General features: G+C 41.0%; 2 protein-coding genes across 3 annotated transcripts in view; both read right to left on the reverse strand.

The window, feature by feature from the left end:
• The window catches only part of stol (voltage-dependent calcium channel subunit stolid), a 45,061-nt gene that overhangs the window by 5,642 nt on the left and 28,151 nt on the right, over window positions 1–11,268 (reverse strand). The window contains exons 5-11 of one of the 2 annotated variants that reach the window (XM_017082644.4): window positions 3,061–3,534; window positions 2,279–2,560; window positions 1,513–2,220; window positions 1,112–1,325; window positions 850–1,055; window positions 529–758; window positions 90–122 (exon numbers count right to left, since the gene is read on the reverse strand). In XM_017082644.4, coding sequence (XP_016938133.3) covers window positions 90–122; window positions 529–758; window positions 850–1,055; window positions 1,112–1,325; window positions 1,513–2,220; window positions 2,279–2,560; window positions 3,061–3,534 — 2,147 coding nt within the window. The remainder of the gene's footprint in view (window positions 1–89; window positions 123–528; window positions 759–849; window positions 1,056–1,111; window positions 1,326–1,512; window positions 2,221–2,278; window positions 2,561–3,060; window positions 3,535–11,268) is intronic. The other variant, XM_017082652.4, reaches the window with a different exon arrangement.
• LOC108016085 (uncharacterized) lies at window positions 9,769–10,118 on the reverse strand. Its single transcript, XM_017082685.4, has one exon. It carries the CDS (start codon window positions 10,058–10,060, stop codon window positions 9,878–9,880), a length of 183 nt encoding a protein of 60 aa, XP_016938174.1. The 5' UTR covers window positions 10,061–10,118; the 3' UTR covers window positions 9,769–9,877.

Raw genomic sequence — 11,268 nt, forward strand, 5'->3', positions numbered from 1 at the left:
GTTCAAGCCTTATCCATGTGGCTGGTCCTCTAAAGCGATTGCATTGTTTAATTCTACTCCAACTTCAATCGAATTACTCATTGATTTACCTCTTAAGAATTGCCATCAATGTGGCGATTGGACTATAGAAATTATTCATATAAAATTGGTGCATATCAGTTCAAAATTGCATTTGTTTAAATAAATATTTTAAGATTGTTTGCAGTAGGGAAGAATATTTTTGCATTATGGTTATTCAGGTGAAAAAGTGCAGAGTTTTAGCAAAAAAGGAAAAGTTTTTGCCGTCAAAGAAATAGAGTGTGGAAAATATATGCGGAGAGAAAATGGTTTTTGTGCTTTAGTAAAAATTTATAAATAAAAAAGTAATAGCTTTTTTTTAAGAACTCAAAAAGTATATATCAACTAAATTTTGAATAATATAAATTATGAAACAATTTAGATTAAATTAAAATTAGCTTTAAATATATTTAAAAATCTAAAAATAAAAAGACCGCATTGATATGTCCAACATTGGTCATTCAAACTTACTGCTTATCCTCCTTGCCGCTGGAGGATCCCGTGGTGTTCCTGTCGAGTCCATCGGTGACCATGGCATCGCGCACCAAGCTCTGGATGAGGGTTCGATCGCAGAAGTAGGGCTCAGCCTTGCGAGATCCCTGAGAGCTGGAGTGCTGCGATCCAAAGTGGCTCGATCCGGGCGGATTGCCGTTGGAGCCACTATGCATGTTGTGATGTGGCTGCGGTGACTTGGGTCGAACCTGATTAGGGGAGGGATTTTGGGTATCAGTATAGTGCCTTGATAAGAAATCCCCCCGGTTGAGGACCCGTTGCCCAAGTTAGATTGCTTACCGACATCCACTTCCAACCAGGGCGTCCAGCGCGAGACAGAAAATGCAATACCTGCTCTTCTGGCGACCCGAAGCTGGGCTCCTGATCACGTGAGGAGTACTCGCCGGAGCTTTCCCTTTCCTTTTCCAGATCACTCACGCTATTGTACTCGCAGTACACCCAGTCGGGATGTACGCGCCAGTTGTCCCCCTTGAAGTATTCGGTAACTGGAAAAAAATTAATTAGTTAGGATGACTAAAAGATATATTGGGTAATATCTTACCATTGTTACGCGAATGACGGATCTCCTGCTGGGAGACAAACTCATGGCTACCGTATTTCTCCGGGAGCACAATAGCCAGGGTGAATGGTGTGTCCTCGATGGGACCGTAGAAATACCGATGTGTCCTGGTCGAAACCCTCTTCGAGTCATCGTAGGGATTCATCACAGTGAACTCCGTCTCTCCCTCTTTGGGTTTTATCATATCGCCGCGCATCTATGAGAGGTATTATATTATTTATAAAATCTTAGAATTTGTAAATAAAAATATTGTTATTTAACTGAACAACCATATAATAGTCATCCATCTACAAGAATATATTTTTTTGGGATTGTGTAAGATACTTTAACATAATATATTTTATTTAAATAATATAAAACAAATGGGAGTCTGGGCCACATACCTCGTTGAGAAGATTCTTGTTTATTTCGATGGGTTCGTTATTATTGCCGAACTCCGTTTCCGGCAGTTCCAACTCCGTGATGTCGACCGAGGCGTACTTGGGCTTCAACTGGTCGATATATTGGTTGGCATCGCCCAGGGGCCGCAGATCAGGGTGGTAGAGCACCCGTCCGTTGTTATCCACGATAAACGAATATCCATTCGGTCCCAGCTTATAATGGGGGATCACCTTGCGGATCTCCTCGATGGGCACATCGGTGCCCACCACGCCTAGCAGATTGGCAACGCGTACCGAATGGTTTCGTCTATCGAAGACCGGAGTTGAAACTGTCGTCACCAGGCGTCGCTGATACTCCGAGTCGCGTCCAAGTCCACCCGACTTTCCAGCCACAAACACCGGACTCCAGTGGACGGGATGATCCGCCTGGTACATGATCATTGGACGGGCCATTACCAGGGCATAGTCGATCACCTTGCGGCGGGCCTCGTCGTAGTCGTTGATCTGGACAAAGAATCCCTTGTTCGAGCAGGCCATGTCGTGTAGATTGCTCCGGCTACCGGAATCGCTGCCGATTAGGTAGGTGAAGATGCGGACGGGCATGTGTGGCCAGTTGTACTGCTTGATCACGTCCTTGTGCGACTCCGAGGTGCTTTCCGTGATCAGCATGATGGCCTGATTGCACTGGCTTCCAGCTCCCGATTGGTTGTACTACAATTGGGCATAATAATTATGTTAACTCTCTTGTTTAGGCTCGTAATCTTTTTACCTTGTGCAGCAAACTGAACGCGTACTCCAATCCCGCCGTAAAGTTGGCCGTATCCTGCAGTTTGATGGCCTTGACGGCCGACTTGATCTCCTGGATATTATCGGGCGTGGCTCGAACCATGCGGTCCTTGAAGCAGGGCACGGGTGTCTTGACCACCTCTGAGAAGGTGATCAGGTTCACGAAGTCGTCTTCGCCCAGGGTGTCCAGAATGTTGAAAGCAGTGGCCATGCCCAGGTCGAAGGACTTCTCTGTCATGCTGGACGAGGCGTCCAGGAGAATCATCTGTTAGGGAACAGGCAATGAATTACAGATATAAAACACACATTTCATGGTATTAAAATATATGCTTTGCTAATATTATATTATTTGCAATATTATATAAAACCATTTATAACGAAGATAAAATTGTAACTTTTTTAAAACTGTAAGATTAATTTATATTTCAGAAATATTTTCTAAAATAATATATGATTACCAAAAAAATGTAGTTTAATTTCTTTACTTTACATGGTGTATAATTTTAACATAATTTTGATCCAAGCTGTATTTAAAACAATTAAATGAATAGTTAAATTGTACTAGAGTTCGTTAAGAATTTGACAGACCATTAGGCATGTTATATACTATATCATAAGTATTTTAGATTAAATATCATAATCTCTGTTACATTTCAATGCATTGCAAGTAGTGCAATTAAAAATGGAAATACACAAATCGCAAATTAAAACATTTAAGTATTCGCATAACTGAACCAAGCTAACCCTGAACCAATGGATACTCACAATGTCCTTGGGTGACGAGGCGGCCTGGACGAACCAATTGTGCGTGCGGAAGTCGTGGATGAGCTTGCTGCCCTTGGAGCCCTCCGGGGGCCAGGCGGTGCCCGGGAAGCGGCGCAGGAAGCCTGTGGAGGAGCCAAAGTACTGCCACGACAATGCCGGATCTTGCTCTAAGTTGTTCTGGAACAGCGGGTCCAAGTGGCCGCTCCACTGCAGCGCCGACTTCACGTCCGCCTCATCCAAGTCGACGCCGTGCGGCACCAGAATCGAGCTTAGACTGAGATTGACCGGCAGGCGCTCGAAGCGCCGCATGAACCGGATGTCCATGTGGCGGGCTCCGTCCGCCAGCTTGCCATCGGCATTATACTCGTTGATCCGCCGGGCATCATAGTGCTGCTGTCCGCCCATCGGCGACTCCGTCTGGCCCTGGCCCTCCAGCTCCGAAAGGGCCGCCTGCTCGGCGGAGTCCATCAGGCGCTGAAAGAAAGATTTGTTGGTTCTTTGAGTCGGTGCCACATCAATCTGCTTGAATATTTCTCTAGGGGATCGCTTAAGGGTTCGAGGGTTTGGGGAAAAGTTGCAAAAGTTTCCGCGCTTTATGCAATTTATTCTCTTCGCTGCGACTTAAATTGCACAAAGCACTGGAGTTTGCTTTGCCTCATTTTGCCTTCTTTTGGGTAAACTTTCAGTTCAACTTGGGTGTGTAGGTATGTGGAGTATTATTCAAAGCCCTGAGTTATCTGCGCGGGAATATCGTGCACAGTGCTCAAAATGCAGCTTAAAAGTAGGCTATCTTTTTTATTTGATATGCTAATGTTTACAAAAATTCTACATGAGCCCATTCCATCCCTAAACAAATAAGTTGTTTGTCTAAAATCTTGGTTTAATTTAATGATTTAAAACAATTTTTAAAGCCAAAAAACCAAGCAATAAGCAAAGGAAAATGTTACATTAGTTAGGTAAATGTTAGGAAAATAAAATTTTACATGAATTCAATTTATTAAGTACTTTGCTTAACCAAAATTTCTAACTTTACAGCATTTTTGGGTAAAAATAAAAAGATTTTCAAGTAATTCATTTTACTTCAAAGTTCTTTGCCCAAAATTAATCTCAATTTTAAGGAGATCAACCAGGCTGTATTTAGGACCTAGGGATTAGGTTGTCTCAAACCCTCGCATATTCAATCGCATTCCAATTTACGAGCCAGGCGGAATTCAACAAATCACTGGGATGCTGCGGGGGATTTCGCAAAGTTGGGGCACAAATTATCTTTACAAATTTAGCTCGGTGCCCACGGTGTGCATTTTCATAAGACGCAAACAAGAACTTTAGCTGCAGCGAAATTAGACCCAGAGGGGGCAGGTCTGGCTCGTTCCGAAGGAGGACAAACACCTGCAGTTATAGACACTGTGGATGGGCCACGCCCACAGCCCTGCGCCCATCCCAAGGGGATGGTGGTGCACCTGAAGATGCTGCAGTGGCTGCCGAGCTAAGCTGCATGTGGGTGCATTGAAATAGTTCAACTACTTTTGCACAATGGGAACGTAGAGCTGGAAAATAGAATAAAACTGCTTGAGCTCGGTGCTGCTTCTCGATTCTCGGTTCTCGATTCTCTGGGGCATACAGAGAAGCATAGTCACCAGTCCGAGAGTCTGAAGAAGATTTCAATGTAAATTGGCTCCCGTTGGGCAAACGCCGGTGCCACGGGAATGTGTCAGCGGCTTAGACAAATGTGCAGCGGGGAGTTTTTGGGGTGAAAGAATGTCAGCTGGAGGGTGGGAAAGAAAGAGAGAAAGAAAGAAAGTTGCTGCACCGAAAACTTCTTTCCAGGTGAGCCTCCTCACAACCCTTCCTTTCAGCCAGCTCTCAAAGTTATTTGCACATTTTCCTCCAGCTCGAATTAGTTAAGGAGTCTTAAAGTTTGCCCAAAAAGGTGTTGAGTAGCGAGCTAGTTAAGGCATTAAATAATAAACACTGCCGAAAGTGAGTCAATAGAGAGGAGCACACTGGAGGTAAGCGACTGGCAACCAAGAGGAACCGACCAGGAAGTTTCTATCGGATTTCGACGCTTTTGGTTGGCAGCAGCCAGATGAAACTTGGTTGCCATGGTGGCCCGAGGGCAGGTAAAAGTAGCTAAAGTTGCTTCGAAAGTAGTTATTCAATTTCCAGTTTGAAACTGCAAGGAATAAAGGATTGCAGGCTAAGAGTTGAGAGTGACATAGCCCTTTCCTTACATTTTAATTGAATTTTAAATATATTCAAAGACTAACGCGTAAGTTTAGTTATGATCTTTTTTTGATTTTGTTGATTTATGTAAAGACCTTATATAAATTATACTTTTTTTAAGAGTGCTTTAACTTGTAAGCTTTGCAAAAAGAAGTTGTTGCATCGCGAATAACCCCCTATAAGATGTTATTCGTCTGAACCCCTAGTTATTTCCAAAGGCCAACAATGTCATAGCCATGTAAATAATTGCCAACATGCGTAGTCGCTTTGTCTAACACAACTCGGGATGGAACATGATGGCATAGAACGGCAGACAAAACATGGCCGTGTATTATGAAATATTTGTTGTACATTTTTTCTCAACAATATTATGCACTTATGGAAAGGTCGAGGCAGTGTGAAAAGAAAAGAAATGCACAGGAAGGGGGTAGAAAATAAGAAGGTGTCTGCGAAAGGGCGAAAAGGGTTGCATGGTCGGGTGGATAGGTGGATAGGTGGATAGATGGATAGATGGGTGGGTCTTGGATACCCGACCCTGAGCAATGCCCTCTCGCACACAATTCTCAGTTGACACCAGCTGGCTTCCCTGTCGCTCGTCTGTGCAGCTGTCGACATCTTAACATTCAAAAGCCAACAATGACAACGCCAACGATGGCTGGGTATGGGAATGGAGATGGAAATGGGACTGGAACCGGGTCTAGAAGACCGAGACCGAGAACGAGACTGGGGAGACCTGCTCAAATGTCAGCGGTGCAGTGTCTGGGCTCTGCCGGAATTAGCAAAATGCAGCTACTTGCACGCAATTTGTTCGCAAGAAGGATAAGGCTAAGGACTCAAGGACTCTGGGCGTTGGCTGGAGCAACAGCCTGAAAGTGTGCTGGGCAAAAAAAAAACGAATACGCGTTGACCATTTGCCAAGTGAAAAGCCAGATCCAGCCGAGTGATTTTCCATCCCCATTTCTTTTCTCCTTTCTCTGGATAATGCAAGATGTGTGTTTAAGCTACGATTTCTGTCCGACCTCAGACTTTTCGTTTCGTTTCGTTTCTTTTCCCCAGCCAGCTTTCCTTTCTTTCTCAGCGATTTTTTTCTTAGCAGTCTCTGCAATATATTTGCCATCTGAATGGACGTGCCAAATGTTGGAGCAATAAGTTGTGCAGCCGAAAAAGAAATTTATATTACGTTTTAATATGAGTTCAGCTAAATATTTGACGACGTTCGAGGGAGTATCCTGTGTAAGGGAACCCCTGATTAGTATGACTAGCCCCGTGGCAAAAGGGACTGACTGACATCAAGTGGCTGGCACCTGTTCTGGTACCTGTCCTCTTCAAGTACGTATGTCCTGGTCTGTCCTGGCCAAATCTGTTGGGTATTTTTAGCCACAAGTGTGACTGGCTGACTGGGCTGCGACGACACATTCACACTTGCACTTAATGCGGATTTCTTGGGGGCTTACAAACGCCTTTTTTCCTGACCTAAGTGCAACTTTGCCTTGCGGTTAGCTGTTTTCCTTTCGACTTAACCCTTTAAGATTGTTGGTAGACCATGCTTTTTACTATGCGATCACGAACATTGTGGACAAATGTTAATTTACAAATATTTAAAGATATAATTTATGATGTATTTTACTTCTCCCAAGCATGGCAATACAACATTCTAGATACTTTTATTATAAAACAAAACTTTTTCTTTACATTTCAAGATTTTAAATTTAAATATTTCGCTTTAAAAACATTAAGTTCTCTTCTATTTAATGACAAGATCAGTAAATCTGTCGCAAGTGCAATTACAACATTGAGTAAGTGTCAACAAATTTGTGTGCTGCCATTCTGAAGATTCTTTTCTCTCTTGTCTTTTTTAGTGGAAGGCAAATGCTTTTAGTGTGAAGACTTTTTTGCCGCGTTGCTGCATGTTTCTATTTAAAACACCCGAACAGCTTTCCAATATACTCAATACACACACCCATCCAGCCATCCTTCTCTCTCGCTCTAGCTGCGTCTGCCCTCTCGCTTGCACAATGTCAACGTCAAAGTGCAAGTGGCATTATGGCAAAAGAAGTCAACACCACCCAGGATGTGGGAGTGGGTGAGTGTGGGTGGTGGCTGTTGGTGGGTGGTGTGGCCAAAAGGAAATCGAGCCAAAGAGAGACACTGTGCAAAACAGTGATGCCCACTAAGCATTTTGAGATGCAATAAAAAAATAATATACAAAAGAAAATTTTTGTCACGGAAATGTAGTTTTAAAATTTGTAATATTATGATCAATACCTAAAATTATGTTCATAAAATGATTTTGTTTGGTTCCTAACTCCGAAAAAGACTAGCATTTTTATGGCATACAATTTTGAACAGATTTTCTTCAACTCTTTGTACACCTTTTAAATATGACAAGGTCCATTAATAAACCCAAGGATTTTTAATTTTAACTGGTTTTAAATATTGAAAAGCGGTACAACATTAGGGGATATTTCAGTTTTTGAAAAAGCTTTGCCAAGTTGGAATCCTTTTTATTTTCCTTCGATCTATCAACAAATGTTTAGATAACTTAACATAAAATTAATTTTTCTAATTTAAAGATATTTTTGTTTAAAGATACATTTTGGACGTGATCTGGCTTTCTATTCCTTGCTATTCTAGTGCAGATGGTCCTACATTTTTCAAATTTAAGTATTTTAAGTAATTCATGTTAAGTACAAAAAAAACATGTATCTTCGTAGTGTGTACTTAATCGAGGAACCAGAAGCTTTTCGAAATAATACGAAATAATACGAAATTTATGAAAAAAGGTACCCTCATTAAATTATTTGTCATTTTTATGAATTAAATTTTTTTTTTTTATTTATTAAATTTTTAATTTAATAAAGGTAGATGAAGTAAAAAGTACTATTAATATATTAAAATGAAAAGCCTTAAATCAAGTTTCAAGGAATGGAAAGAAAAAACAGACCATTTCCCGGCTAAATCAATTTAAAAGGGGACAGATCTAACAAGCCAAATGACAAATTGTCAGCACTATTCGAAAATGAATGGCAGCGAGTGCAGGGGGCGTGGCTCTGCCCTTTTTCCGCCATTAAATGCAATTTTTAAGTCAATTTCAGCTTGCAAACGAATGCAAATAAATGCTGTCAGCAACAGGACACGATTAGTGGAAGCCCAGGGCAAAGGGGTGTAAGGGTAAAAGGTCCTTAAGAGTTTCAGGTTGCAGTTGCAACAGCTCAGTTAAAGCGGCATTGACAGGCGTCGATAGAAATCGAATTAGCAACGGCGATTGCCACACGTTTTTACGCTGTGTACAAATTATTACGCATACGCCCCCGAACAAAGTGGAAAATGAGATGTGTGTGCGTGTGTATCTGTGTTGTTGTGCGATGTGTGCGTGTATGTATTTGCGGCATCTGCAGTTGCCTTTATGTTTACAGGCAATTAGCATTTTAATGCCGCACCAAACAAAGGGCGACGGCAACTGCAGGTGGCCAACCGAGTGATGCAGACAGGGAAAGAAAGAGAGTGCACATGGTATATGGGGCTGCCTGTGACGTTGATGGAGGTCGATGTGGGGTTAAAGGGCGGGCAGGGGCCAGCACCTGCTAGTGTGGTCGCGCTCGAGTTGCTTTTCATTATTTTTCATGTTCGACATGAACGCAAATTGTCGAAGGCTGGCAAGGGGGGCGACGGGGAGCCAAATACTATAGCACTTAGTTCGCTGTTCCCGACCAGAGTCGGCTTTATAAGTTTTTGAATGGTTGGGGTTTCAATATATGAGTCTAAGAAAGTCCCTTTAAATAAATGGCTTAACTACTTAACCAGATACCATCTAATTCTAATCAGTAACCTCATAAACAGCACTGATTTGATTCAACCTATAAATAAAATATATAAACATTGTACTTTAGATGCCTTAGAAAATGTAACCATTTAAAAAATGTAATGCACTTTTTAGTTGGTCTGAAAATGATTTCCTAAGATCCAGCTTTCGACCTTTAAATTTTATAGAAAATACAGAATTCTTCAAGAAAGAAAATTAACAAATCAAATGTCAACATTTAATATTATATAAAACACTATTTATTTGGTTTGAAAACGTTTTTCTTTTATCTAGCTTTCTAGATCTTAATCGAAATTATATAATTCTTCAAGAAAAAAAATTTTCAAATCAATTAATTATTATTAATTTAAATTAATGATTTAATAATTAGTTAAGTAGACCTTTTAACATTATTGTATTTTTAGCTGTATTTGTTAATCTTTTAAGCGAATTCACCAAGTGCCGAGGCGTTGAACTAAGCCGACAATATATTAAATGTATAGTAAACAAAAAACGAGTTCTAAAATGTTTTTTTTATTTTTATTCGAGACCCCAACATGTGCGGCTTATTAAAATCACGAATACGAAATGTTGTTTATCCAAAGCCCACGTGCGCTAAACACTCGACCTGCATTAGCAGTTGTTTATCGACAAATAGTCGTACCAATTCAAATTAGTGTCAATTGTGGTTAGATTAGATGATTTTATTGAGCATTTTTCGTTGTTTTTTGCATTGCACTTTGTTATTTATATATATATAATATGTACAAGATTAAAAGCCAGCTGAGGGAGTTATCCACGATTTTGATGCTGCCGGTTGACACAGTTGAGGTGATCCTGAATTCTGTTTATGTCGATCACCAGGTTACCGTTGGTGGAATAAAAGCCGCCATTGCATCCTTGAGGCGCAGCCATGCAACATCCAACAATCAGGCAGCCAATTAGCAGCAGTAAAACAAAGGTGTACGATTCCATTTTCGAGTGAACTGTTCGTTGCAATCAGCGATGAGATACTGCCGGCTCAGGTCATCTGTGCAGCCAGATTATATGCGAGAATAATCAAATCGGGAGATTCCCAGAATCAAATGCAACGTACTACGCAGATATCAATTATCGCATTGCTCTTGCAGCTCAAAACTCGTTATTTACTACAGGAATTCCCGATGAACATTGTTCGTCTCATTATCAAGTCAAGTGTATTCACAGGTCTACAATATTATTTTCTTCAATGATAAGCCTCCAAAGCTTTACAGTAGCTGCCTTCCAGCGACGCCTCTGTCTAACAGAGCTTGTCAAGCAGCTTTAAGCCGAGGGTGTCATAAAACCGGTAATGCTTATATTGCTATTATAAAGTGGGCATCGCCCCAGTACTACTTATCGAGATTCCATATCCACATCTTATGTGAAGCATAGCTAAGCCACATTAAATTGCATAGTTGGAAACTACATAAAAACTGGATGTATTTACCCAAGAAATTGATAGTTCAATATTTTTGTATTTCCCCAACATTAGTTTATTCTTACTTAAGATGCCTTTTTTAAATACATGGCTACTTTTATATTAAATTCGTCATGAAAGCACAGCGATTCGTATTGGCTAGGCTTTAATGTTTGGTCCATCTATTCAAAAAAAGCTTGTCATCCAAATGTTGGTTCTTTTCAGATTTGTTTGCTGACTGTTTTTGATGTTCCCACGTCTGTCGTTGCTGTTCTCGTAGGTGGACTTTTAATTAATGATGCTTTATGGGCGACATTGGTACGAGCCAAGGACTCCGCATCTGCGTAATATTTGAGTGGGTGCGGAGTGTCCACAAGAAAACGTTTGCAAATCCAAACAAACCAAAACAAAAAAACACGCACACAAAACAAACTTAATCGATATTCTGTGGCTATCATAAAAAATTCTTTATGTATACCCACGCACTGGGTCGTCGTGTCAGTGGTGTCGTAAGGGCATTTCCATGCGTTTATTATAATACTTAATTGATAAGCTGTGCTGTGGCTTGTTGGCTACAATGAGTTCGTATTTTACCCTGCATACTCGTGAAGTTGTAAATAATTTCATAATTAAATTAAATGGATGCGAGAAGTTGATGCAGCAGGGCATATAAAACCATTTGCTATTAGGAGGAGCCCGGGGGAAAACTTTCCAGTAGATGAATGGCCTGACATCGAAGACGAAT

The sequence above is a fragment of the Drosophila suzukii genome, chromosome 2L (assembly GCF_043229965.1).
Source record: "Drosophila suzukii chromosome 2L, CBGP_Dsuzu_IsoJpt1.0, whole genome shotgun sequence".
Lineage (NCBI taxonomy): Eukaryota > Metazoa > Arthropoda > Insecta > Diptera > Drosophilidae > Drosophila > Drosophila suzukii.